At 34.5% G+C, this 24,766-nt stretch overlaps 1 protein-coding gene and 1 long non-coding RNA gene across 2 annotated transcripts in view; one reads left to right on the top strand and one right to left on the bottom strand.

Moving 5' to 3' along the window:
- The window catches only part of LOC129266142 (uncharacterized), a 29,026-nt gene extending 15,508 nt beyond the window's left edge, over positions 1–13,518 (bottom strand). Inside the window, exons 1-3 of the mRNA XM_054903985.2 lie at positions 13,175–13,518; positions 4,161–4,418; positions 2,600–2,780 (exon numbers count right to left, since the gene is read on the bottom strand). Coding sequence (XP_054759960.2) covers positions 2,600–2,780; positions 4,161–4,418; positions 13,175–13,238 — 503 coding nt within the window. The 5' untranslated portion in view covers positions 13,239–13,518. The remainder of the gene's footprint in view (positions 1–2,599; positions 2,781–4,160; positions 4,419–13,174) is intronic.
- A 1,963-nt stretch (positions 13,519–15,481) lies between these two features.
- Positions 15,482–24,289, top strand: LOC135155171 (uncharacterized). Its single transcript, XR_010294515.1, has 3 exons — positions 15,482–15,639; positions 22,213–22,336; positions 22,856–24,289. It is a non-coding gene; the product is annotated as an uncharacterized LOC135155171 (long non-coding RNA).
- The last annotated feature ends 477 nt before the right edge of the window (positions 24,290–24,766 follow it).

The raw sequence follows: 24,766 nt of genomic DNA, 5'->3' as shown, positions 1-24,766 counted from the left end.
TCATTGATGTAGTATTACGTTGTTGTTGTTGTTGTTATCTTGGGTTTTAAGGCGCGTATCATTCAGATATGAATATTTACGCCTATGATTAATTTGTCGTTTTTGTGGTATGCATTATCACAGGGTTTTTATAGTTTTAAAAATGCTGGGGTCTAAGTCTTAAGATTAATGTTTCGCTTAATTTGTAGTTTTAAGAGAACTGGGTGTGGGGGTAAGGACAACACTCTGAACCCAATCATTTTAACTGGGTTTAATTTTGAAGATTGATCTTAGCTTGGATTTTTTTTTTCAATATTTGTTTAACTATTAAATAACCGGGTCTAGACGAAAGACTAAGCATAATACTCGTGTTATTCCACAGGAATAAGAATATGACAAAGAATTATGTTTTTAAGATTGTTTAATTTATTTTTTAAATGAATGGGTCTGGAATACAGACAACACTCTAAACATGTGGTTTTCTACATGGTCTTAATTTGGAGGATTGTTGGTTCTTAGATTCGTTGTTGGGGGTTGGGTTTTATTGTTTTTATTATTGAAATGACTGTGTCGGGAGGAAAGACTACAATCGGTCTTCATGTTATTCCACAATAATTAGATTATTGGGTATTCCTTTTAGAATATTTGTAAAAACTATTTTTTTTTTCAAATAATAACCAAGTTAGGAAAAAGGATATTTGTTTTACCCATGCATTATTACAATGTAAAGACATATTTTTATTTACTGGGTGTAACTTTTGAAGATTAGTCTTAGATTTAAAGTTTTTTAATTCATTTTTTAAATAACGGGGTCTGGAGGAAAGAGTACATTTTTGAAAACTTGTGTTATTCCACAAGAATAAGAATATGATAGGGTCTTACGTTAGAAGATTTTATTTTCGTAATTTTTTTAACGATTAGGTCTGGAATAAAGACAACGCTCTAACCCTCTTTTTAAAAAAAAGGTTCTTAGGTTGAAGGATTGTTTGATCTTAGATTTGGAGTTTTTTTTATTATTACCATTAGTGTAATTTTGAAAAAATAATAACTGGGTCTGGCTGAAAGACTACGCTATATGTCCATGTTATCCAGCATTAATAAGATTATGAGGTCTTTATAATATTTGTGTTGTTGTTGTATTGTTATTTATAATTTTAGAATAACAGGGTTTGGAAAAAAAAGACTTTGGACTTGTATTATAATTTTTTAAACAACCAGATCTGGAAAAAAAGACTTTGGACATATTATCATTTTTTTATTAACCGGGTCTGAAAAAAAGACTTCCACTTTTGTGCTATATGAACGCATCACTATAAGGTTTTACTTTTTAGTTTTAAATTAGCAGGTCTGGAGAAAAGACTACACTTGATTCTCAATTCACTCTTAGTTTATATATTCACAATACGCGCCGTATAAGATAAAACAACAAAGGCATTAATTCCACCATTTTAAATTAACTGGGTCTGGAGAAAAGACTAAGCTCGATTTTTATTTTTATTCCACTGGAATAGCATTATCGTATCTCAGTTTGGACTTATATCATAATTTTTGAAATAACCGGGTCTGGAAAAAAGACTTTGGACTTATATTATAATTTTTGAAAAAATTGGGTCTGGAAAAAAAAGACTTTGGACTTATATTATAATTTTTGAATTAACCGGGTCTGGAAAAAGGACTTTGCACTTTTGTGCTATACGAACGCATTACTATAAGGTTTTAGTTTTAATTAACCGGGTCTGGAAAAGAGACGGCACTTTTGTACTGTATGAACGCATTAATATAGGATTTTAGTTTAGAACGGATTCGCCAAAAATCCCTTCAAATTTATAGCCTTTGTGGGTAAAGTCATTATTACATTTGTAGGTAAAGTGCATTATTACATTTGTGGGTAAAGTGCTATTACATTTGTGGGCGACGCCCTGGGCGTTAATACATTGTGGGTGCAACACCCCCCCCCCCCCCCCCCCCCCCACGGGATGAGGGTTCTTTAACACAATCCGGCATTGGTTAGAAGAGCAATGCAAGACATGCAGCGTCGACATTGGAGGTAGTGTGGAAACGTTAAATGTGTTGATGTAAAATATTTGGATGAGTAATAGGTTCAACAAATATTAAAAATAGGTAGATGATATGTCAATGCCAGTCAATCACAAAAAGTTAACAGATATATTAACATTTCTCTAAAATTTGAAGACTTACACTTTGATGAAATATAAACTTTATAACAAAGTTGGTTTCGTGTATGTACAGTACATTAAACCCAAAACTTTGAAAAACTAGGTTTTGCACCCGTTGCCTTCGGTGGATCATAAATCTGTGACTCGCGACAGTTGTGACACAAGCAAGGTGTCAAATGGAAGTTGATGAATTACCCAGTCATGTAAAATAAAAATCACACGAATAAATCATATAGTCTCGATACAGGTGACCTTTGAACTTCGGTTATTTTTTAACACCCTGTATCCTTTGAATCATTTAATTTTATTAATTTTGGCATGCCTACTATAATGAGTGCACACACCAACTGTATGCGTATATTGAGTGGACCTATCTACTAGCAGCGCTGCAAAGTGTTGACGCCCTCTTCATTCATTGGACCAAAACTGGACAAGGAACTTACCCAGTGATGCTGTCAACTTCGACCCTTAAACGTAAATAATTTGTGGGCAACTGAAGGAGATTTCGAATAGGCGCAGTAGAGTACAAATGCATCCTATAATATATTTTGCCATCTCGAGCTGGATCGGACTCCGTGAAGTAGAAGTGCCTCCTCACTGCGTCGATACTAAAAGAACTTATAGCTGAAAAAAAGTAATCACTTTAAGGTACATAAATAGCCCGGCAAGCTGTTATTATCAGGAGCTTCACCAGGGCAAGGGGGGAACGAATCAACCTAAGGTCATGAAGGTCAGGTCGAATTGTTCCCAATGAAAACACTGGCATGCCCAAGTGCGAAAACATAAAACTTTTTTCGAGGGGCCCACAAGGATATCCAGACGGCCTAGACGGGGTAACCAGATATCCTAACTTCTACAAGTTAGGATATCTGTTTACCCCGGCTAAGCCGTCGGGATATGCCTGGGGCCCCTGGAAAAAAATATTTTTCTAAATATAAAAAAAATGCTTTATTCCTTTAATTTTGTTAATTTGAGCCCCCTAAATGTGCATGCGCCGGATCAAGTTAGTGTTTATCTGGTTGTCCGAGTCGAGTTCTACAGGTTCTCGTCTTTCGTCTTTTCACATGTAAAAACAGATGCTCGTAAGTTTCTTCAGCATTCCCACAAAATGAACATTCACTATTTGAGGAAATGTTGAATAAATGTAGATATTTCTTCGTGTATATTAATTTATAAAGCATTTTAAATTGAAACTATCTAAGAGTATTTTCTGGGTCTTGAAAATATAGCACGGGTATCTTTTTCGAAGTAATTATATTTATTCTCTATATTATGAAACGCATACGATTTTTCAAATTTAGTACTTAAAAGTGCCTTGTATATTTTATTGGATGTCACGTTTAGTAAACTGTTAGTCTTACCATTAAATATAAATTCTAGATTTAGACCAGTGTCTTCACACTGTAAAGTTTACCAACGACCGACGTCCGTGACAAAACAAAATATCGCTGTACCTTTTAAAGGGTTCAATTTAGGGAATACTTCCCAAGAGTATCGTCTGTTTTCCAATACTTGTTAGGGGTAGGGTTTCACATGCCAATACTTGTTAAGGGGTGCATTTTCAGAATATGGAAAATGCTTGTTTAGGGTGCTTTTCGAGACCCCATGGTCGCGCATGGTATCCACTCGTCAACGGAAGTGCCCCCCCCCCCCCCGTGGGGGATTGAATACAGAAACATAAAAGGCATAGATAATTGTTGAAATAAATTGGTTATATAAATCAAAGAGTAATTTAACGTGTATGCCTCACATAATTATGACGGAGAGGGAAGAAAGAGAGCTCGGATGGGTTGTCTTTGCCATTGAAGTATTCGGAAAGAGCATAGAAATCATAACACACACAAAGTCAACAGGATCTCGACATTTTAGCTTGCCAATACTTTTCGCAAAGAGTGAAACCATGGTCTAAGTTAAACCCGACTGCACAACACGAGCCATAAGTTTTGCGTAGGATAAGATCTAGCACCACAACACCATGAGAGAATTCAATTGATTTTCTCTTACTTCCTCTTAAGTAGGGCTCTACCACCGGTGGTGTCTCGGTAGTGTCTACGCTGATGCGTACCACAGCATCACTGTTTCTCCAATACACCTTCCTGTCAACGGGATCATAGTCCATTAGCTCAATGTTGCTTCCCTGATTTCCTACCTCGATCCGTCTGAAACTGCCGTTGAATATAGATATTCCGTTCTCGGGCTCGGGCAGGGGAGCAAAAAAGATGCTCTGGCTAGCCTCATCCCCCAAAATTATCTGAGCAACGTCTGTAAATTAAACACAAATAAAGCAATCTTTCCAAATGCAACTATTGCTAGACTTCAGCAATTTTTTTTTGTCTATCTCATTCAAACAACAAAACATAAAACAAACAAACCAAAAAAGAAATAAAAAATATAAGATGTACTCCGTGTCGAAAATAATTAGATCTTGATTAACGGACTAAATTCAGAAAGCAAGACCTAAACATGTTATCATGATCGGACAATAAATACCGAAGTTATTGATGTTTTCTTTCTTTCTTTCATTTCTTTTTTTTTTGCACGCATTTATGAATATGCAGTAGGTGGACTGATGATTTCAAGTCCCCACTTTTCATTTTCTTAACATAAAATCATTATAGTTCATATTATCATACAGTCTATATGATATGCCTACCAATGAAAACAGAATAAGTTGCAGTAATTATTATGTAACAAATTGAATTGTTTAATCCATGTTTGTTATTCTCGGTTGACAAAATGCTTTATAAATTCCAAAGAGCTAATTTAGTCCCTAATCGCGCTCCTCTCGGAGTGATACTTGGGACCAATCCCTTTGTGGTGAACTGTAGACCATTTTGGAGTGCATTATTACTCTTTTTGAAGGGGAACTGCAGCCGATTTAAAAAAATATATAAACTAAGATGAAACATGTGTACAAGTGCATGTATTAGAACTAATAAACCCTGAAAACAACCATTATTGAGAATAAAAAGCTAAAACTACAAGGCAAACCCCGATTTTGTAAATACGATAAGACGCCTAAATAGTACACATAAGTGTATGGGATGAAATTAAGATGGTGTTTTCGGTCACTTTATATTTCAATTTTTGAAGCACTAAATAATTATTTTCGAACGCAATTTTTTCTGGGCTTCACTTTTTGTAACATATCACAGACACAGGTGACAAGTGTGACCTTCTAGCTCAGATTTTTTAAATGTCAAACCAATGTTAACCAATCACTTTAACTGAAAAAGAGACATAATGCACTCTAAAGCGATGTAGGCCTACAGTTCACTCTTAAAAGATTGGGCCCTACTTAGGTTCATTATGTTCATATTTTAGCTTTTGACGGTTTTGGGGGAGAAATTGAAAACTCTCTATTTTGGGGGAAATGTTATTGTAAGAGCTATCAGAAAAAAACAATGCTTTCATTGGCACCGACCCCTATATGGCCGCCATCTTGGATTTTTCAAAATGACCGGCGTTAAAGGTTTATTTTCAATATCTCGGCTTCTAAATAACTTAGAATCATATTTTTTTCACATAATCCACCATATATGAGAAGGAATCTAGTGGTATAAGAATAATTAACGTTTGTTGAGAAAAAATATCATTTTAATTGTATTATCTGTCTTTTTTTACACAAATTACCAGACTCAAAACTTACATTAAATGTCAAAATATGTTTTGCAAATTATGTTACTTTTCAGTAAGGTTAATGTTACACCAGGATGTTGTATACGCTTTCATTAACCATTTAGAGTGTTTTCCGTTCATATGATCAAGTTTAAAGGTCAGTTAGGGTCAATGACCTTTGACCATGTCGGTATCAAATTTCAGCTAGGTTACTATTTCTAATGTCATCTTAACTAAAAAAAATTATATAGTTCTCTTTCATGAAACTTGGATATGAAATATCAAGCATTGGTGATCAGCTTGTATGAAACTTAGGCTCATGACCAAGATCAAAGGTCATTTAGGATCAGTGATTTTTTTTACCATGTCGGGGGCATCAACATTAAAATCTTATAATGAAGATTTAGTTTGTAAAATTTTATAATAGGTTTAGAATTAACATAAAATAAACAGACATATTTCATGAGAGTTTGAAATAAGGATATTCAGGTATCATTGACCGACAATTCCATTTGAATTAAGATGAGAATTGATATAATAGAAATTTGTTTCGAAAACATTTCCTACATGTTCATTAAAAAAAACAAAATGCAATGACTTTAACTTAAACCCTTGTATGACTATGATTTTATTAAGATCTGGATTAATTACTGAATTTGTGCCTTAATTTGGCAAAAATTATTAATAGCAAATAATAACTCCTGCTTACTCAAGCGTAGACATATATCACAATGAAGACACTCTTAATGGGATATAACTATACGCATTCATGATTATTGTTCTTTAAAATCAAATCAACAATTTTAGAGAAATATATAGACAGATTGTGCTGTCTCAGCAGGTGTATTGGTATCATAATACATGATAATTATAATGCTACACAACCATGACAACACTTATCCCAATGTTTCTTAAGCGCTGATCGGACGCTCGAACATCCAAGGAAACATGACCTTTGACCTTGACAGAAAAACTTGTTCTTCATTCCATAATATTTGCTCTATCAAATAACAATATACATTTTCGATTAATTTTATCAAACATTTTGAAAAGATAACAAATTACCAATTCTTTACCAAGCTAATATTAATCTAAAATGACCTTTGACCTTGACCCATGCCCTACCCCGCCCCAATACTCATCTAATTTCCGATATTTGTTGATTATTACAACCAAGTTCAACATAATTTAAACTTATATTGTTGACAATGTCTTGAAAATTGTGAATCTTAACTTTTTGTTAAGCTCTTGTCAGTGGATACCATTTTATTGACTCACAAATGATCTTTGACCTTTGTAGGCCTAGAGACCAGAAATAAATGAAATATAGCAATTATTGTAATAGCGATTATCGTAATGGCACTTATTCAATTTTATCTTGAAAAATAGACATCATTCGATGTTGATGTTACAAAGCGGTCATAGTTCACTGAAATTAAATGACTTTTGACATTGATCATCTGACCTGAAACTCAGAACATATCATAAGTGATACTCAACAGTAATATTTCCAAGCTTAACAATGAAATATGTTAAATATTTTTAAAGTTTTTACAAAAACCTATCCTTTGTTAAGTTTTAAGTGTTAATACCACAGCACTGGTCAACGTTCATTGATAATTAAAAAAACTTTAATCTTGATCATGTGATCTGAAACAAGACACATTACTGATCAATTATACTTGATTACTAATATTCTCAGGTTTTATACACTATGTTGGTGATCAAAATTGCAAAGTTATGCTGATATTTCAAAATTTAACCTCGGATAGGATTTTTCAATGTTAATAACACAACATGATTAAAGTTCATTGACCCTTAGTGACCTTGACCTTGAGCATATTAACTTAAACTCATGCCAAAAGACCAGTAATAATTGATTGCCTAATGTCTAACTTTCATGAAATAGGTTCTTTTACTTTTAAGTTTTTTTACGTTTACAAAATTATGAAAACCCAATAAAAACTTTTTTAAAAAAAGTTTTTTTATGTTTAAGTATCTTAACCTCGGTTAAGAGTTTAATGTTGACACCGCAGTATGTTTAGACTCCAATGCCCACAAAGACCTTTGAACTTGACATTGTGCCTTCTGATCAGTGATTCTTGACTACCTCAATATGATTCGGGTTTCATATAGGTCCTAATACTTGAAAAGTTATGATAATATGTCAAAAAACTTAACCTTGGTAAAGACTTTTCATTGTTGATACCACAAGGTGGACGCATATCATCGACCCTATTGACCTTTGACCACGATCGTGCTTTCACTGGCACCCATACATGGATGATTAGCAATACCTGAATTTCCTGATTTCCAGGTTTCAAGCTATGATCTTTTAAGATTTCAGTGTGATTACCAAGGCATGGTCAAAGTTCATTGACCTAAATGACCTTTGACCTTGATCATGTTCCCTGAATTCTATACAAGATGATCAGTAGTAATGTCTAAGTTTCATGACCTAAGTCCCTATACATTTAAAAAGCTATTTTACGTTTAAAAAAAGCAACCTCCAATCGATTAAGATTTCAATGAAATTACCGCAGCAATACAGCATGGAAAAGGTTTATCGAGCCAAACTGACATTTGATCTTGATCATAATACCTGAAACCCATGCAAAACGATATGAAATACTGTACATGATTATTTTTAAATAAAAGTTTCATGAAATAAATCTGAAGATCAATACATTTAAAGTTATGCATTTCAAAAATGTAACTGGTAAAATTTTCAAATTGATACCACACCATGGTCAAAGTTCATTGACCCTAACTGACCATTTGACCTTAAATCATGTGAACAGAAACACATGAAAACGATTAATGAAAATATTTACGTTACCCTGACATAACATTTCCATGACTGAAAGGTAAAATTTTGGTCGAATCATATCCAACACATACTTAAAATTTTAACGTTATTTTGAATCCGGTAATTCTCAGAAAAAGACATAAAATTACATTAAAATCATATTTTTTTTTCAACAAATGTTGATTATTTTGATACCACTAGATTCCTTGCCGACATAAATGGTGGCTGTTTAGTATTTATATTGGACAAAAATGGATCATGGTTGTTGTTGAGTAAAACGTGACACAACACAAGTTGTGAAAATATAACAAAGATTGTAAAAATATTCTACTCAACAAGTGTGCAAAACACTGGCGTACCTAGGATTTTCCAGAAGGGGGGCAAAATTTTTTGGAGGATATTTGATAAGCAAAAAAAAAGGGTCTTCAACCACAAATAAAGGATTTCTTACCACAAAAAAAAATTGACAAGCAAAAAAGATAAAAAGGTCTTCAAAAGTATTTCCTTACCAGAAATGATTTGACAAGCAAAAAAAAAAGGACTTCAACCTAAAAGAGGCCAAAAAAAAGGTCTTCAGGTTCAATAGAGGGGGCACACGTTTGTTTTTATTGCATTTTTACATTACAAATTATTAATTTGGCTTCTCAAAAGGGGGGACACGTCCCCTGTATCAGTAGTGAATCGTCAGGGGGGCAGGGATACGTCCCCTGCATGAGTTGTGACTCGTCAGCGGGGGGCTGTGTGCCCCCTGCCCCCCCCCCCCCCCTCCCCCCCATTAGGTACGCTAGTGGTGCAAAATATTTGATACAATGAGGAATGTAAACTGGCGCTGTTGCCCTGTTTCTGAAAATGTTAAAGGGGAATCCAACCCAAATAAAAACTTGTTTTTATAAGAAAAAGAAAAATCAGACAAGTTGATAGGTGAAAGTTTGAACAATATTGGACAAACAACAAAAAAGTTATGAATTTTTAAAAGTTGTAAATTTTGGTAATCACTATACCCATGGAGACTTCATATTGGCCGCATATGGGATGTCATAGTGATGTAAGGCAAGGACTACTCTTCCATGTACTCCAATACATATTATGGCTAAAATGTCATTTTTCCCACAAGTTTTATTTCAAATTATATTTTTCTTTCATGAGGACATAAAACAATATATTACCTGGGTTATATTTAGATTACTGCCCCAGGGGAATGGGTACTTAGGAGAAAACCACAAATCCCTGATAATAAAGTACATGGCTTATGGGAAAGTTGTCCTTGCCCCTTGTCATAATTTACTTACCTAGTTGCCAATTTGAAATCTACATACTATCAGTGATCTCAATTTAAAAGCAGCTATAACTTTCTTATTGCTTGTCCGATTTCTTTCAAACTTTCACCATTCTGTTTAATTTATTTTTCTCCTTCCCAACACAACATTTTATGGCCAAGGCTGGATTCCCCTTTAATTAAAATGCTGAGTAGTACTTCGGTCACATTTGCTCTACGGTTGCCGTACGGCGAGTCGAAAACACCCGTTTATTTCATTTTACTTCAAACCATCTATATGTAGCTGGTACAAATAAATGTTAAAACGGCTGTTTTCGACTCGCCGTATGGCCGCCGCGGCGGCCGTACGGCGAGTCGAAAATAGTAGAGCAAAATAATGTGACCGAGGTATTAGCTCTAGGTCGTCATTCGAAGGCATGATCACCATTTAAATGTCGGTTTGTTCAGGCATATCAGATTGAACTACGTGTTCCCATGCATGCAGCCGCATTGCATGCGGTTGGCAACGTGTCCCTTTGTTGCTATTCCCTGGAGTATCTTTTTCACGTTTTAAGAGCTCTGAACCACAAGTTATTTACCGAAACCACTGATTCAATCTTAGGTGCCAAAGAACGACATTTAAATAAACAATGATACCCTCGAATGCATTCAGGAGGCATGCCCCACTTCCAAAGAAGGTTTCTGACATGTTCGCTGTCCTTCATGACCCCCGGGCCCGGGGGAGGCACTCGACCAAAAAAATGGTAGGGGTGTCACGCGCGTAAAACATTCCCCATAGACTTGTGTGTTAAAATGGCACTTATGAAAAATTCTTAAAAAATAAATGTGAAATTAGAGGGTCAAATGTTTACTACCTTTGGATAGGATATATATCTGACATTCCATATCTGGCGAGAGAAGGGTATCGTAGCCAGCTCATTTTAAAAATAAATCGCCATTTATGAAGATAACTATGATGGGATCAAATTCATCAACTGAAACAGTAAAATAGCCCCAATTCTTCCGCCAGTCAAAAGATAGTTCCAAATCATTGATATATCTTCCCAATTTGGGATAAAGGAAGTTCAGAAATTACCATTTCTAGACTCAGTGTTAGATTCTGAATCATATTCATACACTTTTGTCAATCAGCAATATCAAATTGAAAAAATTCGAATGGGTTGGGTCGAACGAATATCTTTAGCCCTCCTGATGTAATTAGGCTCATGGCACCTAGGTATGTGCCGCGGGCGAGACAAAAACCGGGGGCCTTGGAGCGGACTTCTTGTAAAAAGGAGGGTCCTCGGAACGGGCTTCGGAAATATAAATGTTTGTGAAAACGGGGGTCCTTGGAACGGGTCGCCTGCGTGTGCATCCCTATGGAACGGGCATACATGTATGCAGCTAGCCCAGCGGCACGGGCGCCGGGGGCGCTCGCGAAGAGGCGATTGTCGGACAGCGCTCTGCTGCCGCTTTTCACCAAAATTGCGACTCATTGTAGCGGATCAATGCGCCCGGAACGGCGTAACGAAAAATATGCGAAGCTTTGGAGCGGATTTGTTTCCTCCTTTTTCTCGATAAGAAGAAAATGCTATGCTTCGGAGCGGCTTTCTGAGTTCTTTTTCTCAGTAAGATGAAAATGCTATGCCCTGGAACGGATATTTGAGTGTAAAAATGGGGGTCCCCTCCGCGGCACATACCCACTATGCATTATATACTGAGTGCCCCCCCCCCCCCGGGTCCATGACATTGGATTCGTCGTGGTTTTGGTTGTACCTTTGCTGCTTAAGCCCACGTGCCGACAGTTTACATAACAGTAAAATTATCATAAACAAGGAGCAAACGAATCAATGATACTATAGGTGTTAAGAGAATAATACCGACTTTACACAACAGTAAGTAACGTTTCGCCAATAATTGTGTCATTTTCTTATTCGTAAAGTGGGTGATTCTCAAAAGTTCAGTAGAACCCCAACATGACCGTAAAGTTGGTTATTTATGCGATGTGTGCTTTTTTTAAGTTGCCGTATAAGGTGTCTACTTCAAGAAACCGACGGGTAACACCTAGGCATGCTTGGGCATTTTTTTTATTAACGTCATAAGCCACGCCCACTTTTTCACATACCTCTTAAATATGACTTTCGTATTTTACGAAATAAACAAATCATGTTTGGCTTCAAATTAAAGCTAATAAAAATCAAATGCCAATGTATCGAAAACTGCGCATTTAGATTACGCATAGTTCAGTTAAACGTCAGTTTAGGTCATAAAGGTCAAATTGCATTAGGGCCTACAAATGTAAGTAATACATTTAATGCGGAACATGTTGGCCCGTATTCAGATAGCCTGGTTTAACTTACCCCTAGTCCAAGTGTGGTCATAAACCACCATATTTAAACCTAGGTTTAAGTTTCGCATTCTGATAGCAAGGTTTAAGTTAACCCTGGTCTAAGTGTGGTAATAAATCCTCAAAAAGTTAAAATCGGGCATGGGTAGTTTAAGCCTTGGTTTAAATCCAACAATTCATGGCAAACAATTGTTTAGAATGTATGCCTATATTGCATTTTGAGCTACTTCAGTTTTAACCAATTCTCATGAAATTTGGAACAGACATTAGTCCTAATGTGAAGATATGCAAAGCATAATTTATGCCTATATAAAAATCACGCTGCCATGGTAACAACATATTAAATAGCGAAAATTAGATGGAAAACTTGTTGTCTTCACTACCTTATCATTATTTTTTCAACCATTTCTCACGATATTTGGCACAGACATTAGTCTTGAGGTAAAGATATGCAAGACACATTGTTGCATGTGTCGGAAATTGTGTTGCCATGGTATCGGTATATTATGCCAAAAATTATGTAAAAATCTTGCCGTTCTCTTGTCTTTGCTAGCAGTTTCAAGTATGGAACAGATAAAAATCACTTAAGTCATTACCAAATGAAGAGCTTAACAGAGCCAGCGCACTCTTAGCGGTAACAATGTTTCTCTGCGGTCAGTACAGCTTGATACTTATCCTGACGTAATATGTACATCCGTTTAAGAACAAGCTTGTTTTCCATAATTATTCCTCTGCAATACAAACCACCTTTCTAAAACAAAGTGAAATTGCAGCAATTTTGTTCCTTCTCTGGAATTTTACAAATTTCAATAAGAAAAAAACCCTGCAAAGTTGCCTCGCTCAACGATAAATCAAAACTTTTCACCTACCAATATCTGACTGCGATATTTGAATATTACTATCTGAATATGATTAGTAACTGCGAGTAATTTAACCTTACGTGATAAATCGTATAGAGAGGCGTATTCTGATCACATACAAGCACTTACCTAATTTAATGAGATGAGATAAGTACACGAGAACCAAAATCAGGCAAAATCCACTTCGCGCCATTGTTGGTTGGTTGATATCGGTGACTGATTTCCGTACTACACTGCGTCTTGAATCAAAATGGCGGGGAATTAACCAAGCGGGAGCGAACTATTTTGGCTTGAAAGGAGTGTTTTGGAGCGTGATTTCTTACGCTTTGTATTTAAAGAGCTCGATTTCAAAATATATATATAGGCGTAAATAATTCAAGCATTAACGCTAGACGTAGCTTCCAAATATCTTCCAAGTATCTCAAGTATCAAAGAGATACTTGAAAGCTACGTCTAGCGTCAATGCTTGAATTATTTACGCCTATATACATAGAACCTGACGCGCTGCAGTACACGTTGTGCAAAGGGCCCTCTTCCTTTGTTTATATTTATATCTATATTACATATATATATGTATATATATATATATATATATATATATTACATATATGTATATTACATATATATATATATATATATATATATATATATATATATATATATATATATATATATATACATGTATATATCTTAGATGTGGTGTGGGAATCAAATGAAACATATCGCATTTTGAAGAAAAAAATGGAAGGTTGGCAAAAATTGATTAGAGTTTTATTCGAAAAGTGCTAAGTCCATTATGTGGTAGTAAAAAATTCGTCAATTTTACTACTTTACGTAGAGTTATGCATTCAATTTTCTAAGTATGTTTTGTTGATACAAGTTCACACCGTCAGTAAAAATTTTGATGAAAATAACAGAATGTTACTATTTTTACAAATATTGTTGGATTAATCTTCTTTTGGAATAAGACATAAAACAAGTCATCATCCAAGATTAAGAAATATCAGTTTTGTTTTCTTTAAAAAAAAATTATATGGATAAACACCAGAACATATGTAAAATGTACTTTGCTAGCAATATTTATGAGTTAGTATTCAATTATTAATGATACTTTTTTTTTTTATGGACATTCGACTAAGGTTTTATTCCAAACAGAGCCAAATCCATGAAAAAATTAAAAGTTTTAAAAAGTCTTAAAAAATAAGATTGAATGCTAGATTTTTTTAAAGATGAAAGCACTATCATACATGAAGACTTTAGTTGCAAAAGGGGTTAGGTCCACTTTGGACCATTCCGAGAAAAAACATGTTTTTTATTCTCACTTATCGCAATATTCTTATGAGAAACTAAATCGTCAATCTGTACTACCCTATCATGTGAACATACAATTGGGTATAAAATAAATGTACCTGTCTTCAATTTTTTCTATATATTAAAAAAAAATTATCATTGTGGACCTAACCCCTTTTGCAAGTAAACTGAAATGAATCCAATCTCTTTTGATTAAAAAGTGATTTTTCTTTGCCACTTTCATTCACGTTTTAATTTGAATTTCAAATTGTCTTTGGTATCATCAGAGTGACTAAAAATTTAGAGGTTTAGAGACAGAAAACAATAAGATTTATGAAAAATGGACCTAACCCCTTTTGACAAATGAGTTCTTCAGAAGAGTCTAGTTGCAAAAGGGATTAGGTCCACTCCAAGAAAATCATTTTTTTAATTCTCCCATATTGCAATATTATTATGCGAAACTGAATTTTCATGATACCATACCATTCATTCCGTTAGAACATAAAATTGGGTATAAAAGAAATCTACCTGTCTTCATATTTTTTAAGATATTCTTTTCAAAAAAATCTGTGTTGACCAACCCCTTTACAACTAAACTGAAATGGACCTAACCCCTTTTGAAAAAAAAGTGATTTTTCTTTGCCATTTTAGTTCACTTTTTAATAGGAATCTGACTTTTCTTATAGAGCTACTAAAAATCTATATACATTAAGACATAAAAATCAAATTTGATGAAGAATGGACCTAACCTTTTGCAAGTGAGCTCTTCATATATCAAAATAAAAAAGCAGTATTTAAGTTAAAGTGGTGAATTAGACAAATACTAATTTACAGGAAAACCCTTTAAGTGGATATAGCTCCTCTGGAATAAAACTTTAAAGGGCGTCCGAACCAGTAAGCTTAATTGCCCCCACCTCATTTCCTTAACTACTCAAACTTTACCAGGTGGGTGTTTCAAAAAAATTGTCAGCACTGACTAAATTTTCAGTGCTGACAATTTCAGTGAAATGCTTGGTTTTGATTGGCCAAGAGGCACTGGCCTCTGACTGTTACTATGGTAACTGTCGGAGAAAAGCAACTTGTAAGGGCTGACAACTTTCATGAAATGGTCCCGAGGTTGATTACCCAATATACAACATTCTAAGCAGTGTAGTCTAGAACCACTTGCATGATAAGACACTCACTCACTTCTCATAATGCATTCACACAATGTGTTACCAAGAAGTAAATCAGGGACTTTTTCCTCTCAGATTCATTTCAGTTGTTATGTCACAATAGCATTGTAAGGGAAGGCTGCGTGTCACGTGAGTAACATTTTTTGTTGTTTTGCTTTTCCTAGCTTAATTTGGGCCGAGTGCAATTCTTGAGTTTGCCTTTCATGAGTCTCCCTCGCGATGAAAAGCTTTTTTCGTTCCTCTAGCTCACGGTCCATTAACTCTGTGGCAAAATAACTTAAAGGGGTAATTCACCCTTAAGAAAATTTTGCTGTAAAAATAACTAAATAACAATAATAAAAATAATGATAATCATAATGGATATTGGTAGAGGTAAGAGAAAACTGCATCAAAGTTTTAACTGGTTATGTATATATATATATATATTAAAAATTACCCCCCCCCCCCTTAAACAAACATCAGTATCTTCTGAAACAGGAGGGTTGGAGGAGTTTTAAAGATCTTTTTACATGGCGTGTAGATATTTTTTACGCTTTTCTCCTAAAATTATGACATTGATTCCATTTTATCGTAAGGAACTCCACATTTTCATCATGAACAATGTTCAGAAGGCTTGTAAATGGTAGGCCTACTTTCTTCAAGACGACACAACTTTTTCGCCAATTTTCACTGTTGAATAAGCATGACTTTGCTAGAATTGCTTCTTTTTTTACTCATGTCTATCAGTTAAGAATATCGTAAAGATGTCATTTATATGGGGGATTATATTCAACAATATTCATCATTACCAGGTTCAATGAACAATGGAGCACTAAAATCATCATCATTTTTTTTTCTTCTTTATTTTCACGACCTATTTACATGCTTAAATGATTTTAACTTTTGCTATTATTCAATTTTTTTTTTTTTATTCAATTCTTTTATTTCATTTCCATTCAAAAAACATAATACAAAGTAATATAAAGTAATACAAATCAAGCACAATTTTACAGAAGGGCATTCTTACTTCGTAAAAAAAAAAACAGAAAAAACAGTATAATATAGAGCATAAATGGAAATGAGGGGGATCCACTAAAAAGCAAAGCTTGTAAAGTGTGGATCCCCCTTGGAAATGAAAAAAGTATAGTAGACTTATTCTGATATGCGTACATAATTATATGTATTACAGGAAAGAAAAAGAGAACAAAAGAAATCATACGGATGCAAATATAATTACTGAACTAATGCAAAGCTTTTCACACAAAGAGGTCTTCGTAGTAAAGGATGTGTTGCGCAAGACAGAAGAAAGGAAAAAAAGAAAAAAAAAAACAGAAAGAGAGAGAGGGGATGACAAGACATAGAAGACAAGACAAAACAAAAGACAGGACAGTACAAGACAAGATAACTACTTTATAAAAGGAGGAATACTAAGAATGGGAAAGGGCTGACCACGAACCAGCTTGATCTGGTGAAATGACAAAAGATGATATAACTGGACAATATCAGATGAAAAAAGATAAAACAATAAAAGTGAAAAATGTAATGATTAAAATCAAGATAATGAAGTGTTAGTTCCGTTGCGAAGAATTATAGGAATTAAGCAGGATAAGTTTGAGTTTATGTTTGAATGAATTTAAGGAGACACTGTCTTTAATATTATTAGCTAGTGAGTTCCAGAATTTAGGACCGTTGAAAAGGAATGTATTTTTGGCCAGTAAAGTTCTGTAAAGTGGAATGTGAAGTTCGTCAGAGTGTCTCGTGGGGTAGTTATGATAAAATTGATTTTTAGGGAACATGGCATCAAAAATATGGGGAAGTGCATTATTATTATAACTATACATGAAGTGCCCTAACTGTAGTAAATACAGGTCTTTGACTTTCAACAGTTTACTTTCTAGAAAAAGTGGGTCCGTATGAGAACGGAAACATGTACTATAAATAATACGAAGTGCTTTCTTTTGCAAAAGCAACAATTTGTCTAATAAGTATTGATGGGTATCACCCCAAATAAGAATCCCGTAGTTTAAATAAGGCAAGATTAAGGATGAGTAGAGCATGATTAGTGATGTGGAGGGAATGCAAAATTTTAGCCTATTAATAATACCTATATTTCGTGAAATTATTTTGGATATATTTTCAATATGATTTTTCCAAGAAAGTTTACTGTCAACTGTTATACCAAGAAATTTGGTGTAAGGTACCATTTGTAATAAGGTATTATCAAACATAATGTTCATCGGTAACTTGTCTATGGAATTACTAAATAACATGTATTTTGTTTTGTTAAGGTTCAAAGATAATCGATTGGCTCTTATCCATTCAGTAACATTAATAAGTTCAGAATTGATAACATCAACTAAAGTTTGTGGATTCTGATGAGAAAAAAATAAGGTCGAATCATCTGCAAACAAGATAAGGGACAATATTTTGGATGATCTACAGAAATCATTTATATAGATTGTGAAAAGAAGTGGGCCTAATAAGCTACCCTGAGGGACTCCACAGTTAACATATTTTAAATTGGAGTTATGATCTTTAACAAACACGTATTGTTGTCTGTTGAATAAGTAACTCCTGAACCACTCCAAGGCCTTCCCTCGCACACCATAGTGAGACATTTTTTTAAGTAGGATTTCATGATTGATGGTATCGAAGGCCTTGGAGTAGTCCAGGAAAATACCCACAAGGTGACTAGATTTATCTAGAGCATTAACTACTTTGTTGACAAAATTCATCAGGTCATGAGTGGTGTTGTGCTTTTCGCGAAACCCAAATTGAACATCAGATAAAATATTATGCATTGACAAAAATTTTTCGGTTCTAACGTATACTATTCTTTCAAGGATCTTAGAGAATGTGGACAAAAGAGAGATAGGTCGGTAATTACCGACATCCAACTTATCACCTTTTTTAAATAAAGGGATTACCTTGGCTATCTTCATTTGATTTGGAACTGTACCATTTTCTAAGGAAAGGTTGAATATGTGCACCAGTGGGGAAACAATAGAATTTATTATGGATTTTAAAATAAAATTATTAATTTCATCAAAGCCAGGGCTTTTTTTATTTTTCAATGAACATGTGGAATATGAAATGAACATGTGGAATATGAAATGAACATGTGGAATATGAAAAGTTCTTTTTACGGTTTTTGTTATGCAACTGCTTTAAAACGAACTGTAGATATCTGTCATTGTTACATAGCTTATTTAATTTGATTGTTAATGAAAATTATGCAAATGAGAAGAAAGTTCCCTCTCTTGGCACTACTCTATGCCGTATCGAATGGTCATTTCCCGGTGTTTGCCATTTGGATAGTTTTATTTTTGAGCTATGTGCGAAGTTTCATGGAAAAAAAATATGGGCAGAAGTAACAAAAATCGTCCATGCAACAAATCCTGATTTCAAATAATACTTTTGTTAACATTTTTAGTTTCTCTTTCATAGGTAATGTGCACAGTATGGGTGCATATGTTACGTAACCCTTCATTCAATGTAGTGGACATTAAAAAAAATTGTAAGGAATGTCATTTAGCAGTATGTTACTCAACCTATGGGCGAAATTCTGAGCAAAAATCTATTGCTTTTTTATATTATAATTATTTAATAATTTATTTATTTATATATTTCTTTAAAGATGAGTGAGCACCTATCAAAGTGAGGAAATCCCATTTTTAAAGTCACCACACTAATTGTGAGGGTGCGGGGCTATAAAATGAATATTGGGGGCAGTTTCAGTTTCTAAGCGTCACTTTATTGCTGTTGACTTGATAATCCATTATTTCATCAGCAAACTATTTCCAAATTTTAACCCCTTCTTTAGTTTAGTTTAGTTTACTCCAACGATGTTGTAGGACTAAGCCTGTTCATCGATCAAAGTAGAAATGTCTATTGCTGCTCTCCTTCATACAAAATTAGATGCGCTACTTATGTTGGCATGGAGGGGTGGCAGGGGTATCGTAGACAGTGAAAATTCCATGGAAACACACAAGAAACAAAAATTACTCAAAGTCATAGGCAATCCTCTCCCAATGCTTATCCAGTCTATTCTTAAAAGCAATCACTGAACAAGCAGTAACTACATCTTCTGGGAGACTGTTCCACACATCTATCACTCGGTTAGCAAAGAAAAACTTCCGCACATCAAGACGCGAATATCTTTTCTCTAGCTTTAAGGAATGACCACGTGTTTTACCACCACGTCTCAGATAGAAAAGCTCAGAACTTGTATCATAGTAACCATGCAGATATTTGTACACGTCAATCATGTCACCTCTTTTACGTCTGTGACTGAGTGATGGCAATTTTAGGAGGCGAAGACGTTCAGAGTATGATAGGTGCTTAATACCTGGGATCAATTTAGTAGCTCTACGTTGGACACTCTCTAACCGTCTCTGCTCACCCAGCTTATACGGTGACCACGCAGCCTGGCCATACTCTAAGATAGGGCGAATAATACCCTTAAACAAAAGCTTAGTAGAGGTCTTATCCAAATGTACAAAAGTTCTTGTTATAATACCAAGCAGTCTATTCTTTGCTGAGCGAGCCACTCGACAACTGGAGTTTAATTACGACAACATTGCATAATTACATTCATACTAATAATTTCTCGGGATCAGTTGAATTTATATGAAAATCAATAGTGGATCCAGAATTTGAAAATCGGGAGAGGCCGAGAAAAGTGCATCACTAATTTCAACATTTTCTTTTTAATTGTAGAGGGCGCTACCATAAACCTCTTTCACAGAGATACGATCTTACGTATGCGTAAGCTCCCGAAGGGAGCTGGGGCTAGAGAGGGAACTCTTTCCGCGCGTTTTTGATTTTCCGTAGGTTTTGTACATAACAAACATGGCTGCCATTTGGCCAATTTGAAGGTTGATTTTGGAAGGTCAATGTTTAATTCATGAGTAATGACGTAAAAATACGCATAATGAACTTGTATGATTGGATAAAACGCTGTTTTATTCATTTCCTCATGCATTAAACATTTTTTTCCTTCCCACGATTCCCTTCGATATCTGTGCGAAGTGTCGTTCTTTTTTATTCTGCGAAATTCAACTTTTTGAAATACAATAGCAAGACTAATTATCTGTTTATAGAATTAGTGTCAAGAATCATGATTTCTGAGTGAAATTCGGTTGAGTAGAAAATCTTTGAGGGAACATCGACATCAAAGTAATGGCATTCCATACAGATAAAAGTAAGTTAAGTTCAATTTCGTGCCTTGATCTCAGTTGTAATTGTAATGCGTTTGCTGGGGTTCGGCGTCGCAATCAGGTCCTTATGTGCAGTTTACTACGTAAACCAATTCCCATTTCCTTTTCTTGATCCCAGGGCCAAAGCGGCTTTGTTTGGAGCCTTTGCCAAATGCCAAATAAATCTGAGATCTGACCGACATATTTTCTCAGAAAATAATACAGTTTTTCGTAGAACTATTAATTGGAATGCTTCATGTACGTCCTTCTTTAATCTGTATTTCAGTTCATTTGTCAAATATCAGGGGTAGATGTGGACTTGTTCAGTAACGGCAAAGCTGCATCAAATATAAGCCAAATAGAGCGGGATACGGCCTTTGATACCGCCGGTGGCAGCCGGCTGCGAAATTGCCGATGTAGTTGTTGGGACTTGGTGTCAAACAAGCTTGAGTTGAACTTTGAAGTTTAAAGTTAGGCCTGGGCCTACTGATTTTTACACAGCTATTTCATCTTCTAACTAAGCAAGGCCTAACTTAGGACTAGGCCCCTAAAATCTATTTTATTCAGAATGATATCGGTAGATACTGCCATGGACATGGAATGATTTGAGACAGATTTTAACGTTAGTCTTTTTTACTAAATTAGTCTTAACGTTAGATCTAGATTTCTGAAAATGAAATTCTATATCTGTCTGGTTTGAGATTGAAGTTAACCCCACATAGTCTAGCCCCTGCCTGGACCGTTGGACTCAAATTATGATAAGCCAAACATAACGGAGTTAAATCATTTTAAATGATCATTTTCTTTGGGCCAACATTTTTTTGACAGGTTTCAAACTGCTGAATTATTGTATACCGGTACTATAGGCTACCATAAGTGCGATTTTTATGGGAAGGGTTGAGAAAATTTAAAGTGCCACATTTTGAATTTTATCAGAATAAGCAGGGAAAGGGCTGATCCAATTTATTTTTATTGTCCTCGTCACTTGACCTTATTTATCAATCATATGGTTAAAGGTAAAGGGTCGTTTAAACTTGCAAGCAAGCTAACCTTTTTTATTCTTATTTTTTAACCAAAATCAAACATAAAGAGGTAATCACTCAGACGTATATATTCACATGTCTATAGTGCAAAAAAAAAAAAAAATTATTGCACTTGTGAATGAGCAAGAGCGAAATTACCATACAAATAATAATTATCCTACATCTGTCAAAGCTGGCTTGGTGTCTATACATTATCTTGAAGATTGACTAAAAGCCTTGCTTTAGTACGCCACATATGCTGGAACCATTTACTGACTCTTGTTAACAATGAAGATGGTCAGTGGAAACAGCCTATTTCAGTAGAACATGATATAGAGAGAAGGAAGCTTTGGGTCCAGACCAGCTTTTTTTTCTAGTTGGGAATATTGATAGGCTTAGGATATGACTAGCTGGAAATTTTGAAAAAAAAATAGAAAGAGGAATTTTGTTTATCACCTCTAAAATTCTTAACTGTAAAGTATTGTGTGTATTTGGAATTGCAGATCAAATGGGATCAAGTTCTTAGCAGTCCCTTCCCAGTCTTAAGTACAAAGTCAACTACCATTTGCTTATCACCAAGAGTTACAGTCTGATGAGGAACAGAAATCTGAACTGAAAACTTGCAAGGTATGCTTGTTTTTGTTTTAAAAAAGGCCCCTATTTCCTTTTTTTTTTTTGGGGGGGGGGCTATAGCAACTTTTTATGAATTGTGTTATCCCATAATAATAATAATAATTGAGAGTTGATATTCATTTGGATTCAGATTCACCTGTAGTTACATTATCATCAATGCATACTTATTGTCCATATCTTTTATCTATATTAGTCATACTAAATCACTTTAAAAGTCAGTTACTCTGTAGACAAAAAAGGACAAAATATTGAGAGTAATCTTATGATATATATTTGAATGAGTTTGCACACTTAATCATAAAAAGTTATATGAAGAATGATCTATAAATAGTGATCTATGATTTTTATCTGGCTATAGTATAGAATTTCAAAATTCTACATGTGCATTATCTAAAGAATATTGCATGGAAGAATAATAAAACGGTTAAACTTCTTAATAAACTGGACTAGAATAAGAATAATTTATATCAGCAGCTCATTTTTATTTTTATTTTTTTTTTTTTTACCACACAGGTTTCGCAGGCTGTTTGAGTATCACAAGGCAGATTAAGCAGAAATTTGGAGGCCAAGTTCATAACAAATAGTTACTTCATCGCAATTACAGATTTTAAAAATTGAATAAATTTTAATAAATGTGTCAACTTGATACATATTGATTGTAGCTTGAACTACAGATCTGAAGCAAAAAAAAAAGAAATTTGAGGAGAAATATGTAGGTCCTTAGGTTTAACAAAAAATTAAGATATTTTCCCAAAGGGCACACCTACCCACCCTTTATTAATGTTCTAATCAGCTAAATGGAGTAATAATGAAAGAACTTTTAATGACATAAGTAGTTTAAAAAGGATAGGTTATATTATGGCAATATATGTATAATCAATTTAGAATGGGTCTTTAATAATAATAGCAGGGCGCTCTTGTAGAACAGTTTTCGAAACTAAAGTTGCTACCCTGGGTAAATATACCTATATTATTATTATTACTATTTTTATTATTATCATTACTGAGGTCTGGGTTATTTAACAATTAACATGCATGCCTTTAGACATACATAAGACAAATAATGGATTTTCATTGAAAATTTTGCATAATAAAAAAAACACATGGTGAGAGAATAAAGGATTAAGAAATCACTGTCACTTTTAGACCCCATTCCATAAAGATTTACCACTATAACTTTGCCATTCTGGTAATTACCATGGAAACATTAAAGTAACAGATCAGCATTGAGGTTCCCATGCTAGTTGCTAGTTACAATCGGTGCAAATTTACCATAATTGAAGTCTTTATGAAACAAAGACCTCTAGTGCTAGACATTAAGATGTTGAATTTATTTGGGGGGGGGGGGGAGTGAAAAGTTGCACTGTTTTTTTTTTAATCTCTTTTTGTTCTTGTAACTCTGTATTGTCCATGTCCCGTATTAAGAACTAAAATAGCTCTGAAAAAAAAATTGTTGCAAATAGAACACAACTCTAGCAACAATTCACAACAAATAGACAATTAGTAATTTTGTTACTGATTTACTGATGTGCAAATTTGGGAAGGCACTCTTTAGAGAAATGTGGCAATGTGCTCCCCTTTTTGGTGAAGTGCCCTCGATTAGATTAGCATGCTATTTCTTGTCAGCAAATGCTGAAAAAAAAATGATATTTGAGTAACCGACTTTGAGAGAGAGTATAACGTTAATCTTTTTTTAATGACAACCTTGATGCCCCCTTATATTGACTATATAAGGCTTATCAATACTTATGAAAGTGAGTATACATATTTTTTTCTAGATTTTACCAGAAAAATTACATCCCCTCGTAAAAGCCTTGCAATTTCTTTTGCATTCATTGTATGTATTTTGCTGATGTGATGTAATGTGATGCTTTGCCGAGAAAAAAAGGATAAGAATATTTTAATCAAGTATTCAAAAATTGATTCCTTGATAAACATTTAAATTTCAAATATACTTTCCAATTTTGGTATTTGTGATTTATTTAATCCACCAATTCAAATTGCATGAAAGATATGTTATGATGATGTCATTGCTACCAAACTGTGTTGTGATGAAATGACACTATTTAGATGATGGTAATGAAGACAATGACCGGAATATGATGGTGGTTCTGATTGATTGATTGATTGGTTGGTTGGTTAATTGGTTGGTTGGTTGATTGATTGATTTGATTTGATTGATTAATTGATTGATTTGATTGATTGATTGATTTTGTTTGTCAGGTATAATAATCATCGGCGGATCCAGGGGGTGGCGCAGGGGGCGCGCGCCCCCCCCCCCCCTAATATTTGAGCGGCGCCGCTCAAAAAAAAAGTAAAAAAAAGAAAAGGCGTGCGTCGCTTGAAAAAAATAAAAATAAAGGAAAGAAAACTACCTTTTTCTCAACAACTTCGCCGGTAGCAGTGCGCTGCCTGCATATAACT

The sequence above is a fragment of the Lytechinus pictus genome, chromosome 8, assembly GCF_037042905.1.
Source record: "Lytechinus pictus isolate F3 Inbred chromosome 8, Lp3.0, whole genome shotgun sequence".
NCBI classification, from domain to species: Eukaryota; Metazoa; Echinodermata; class Echinoidea; order Temnopleuroida; family Toxopneustidae; genus Lytechinus; species Lytechinus pictus.
This window is presented reverse-complemented; position numbering and strand designations above follow the sequence as displayed.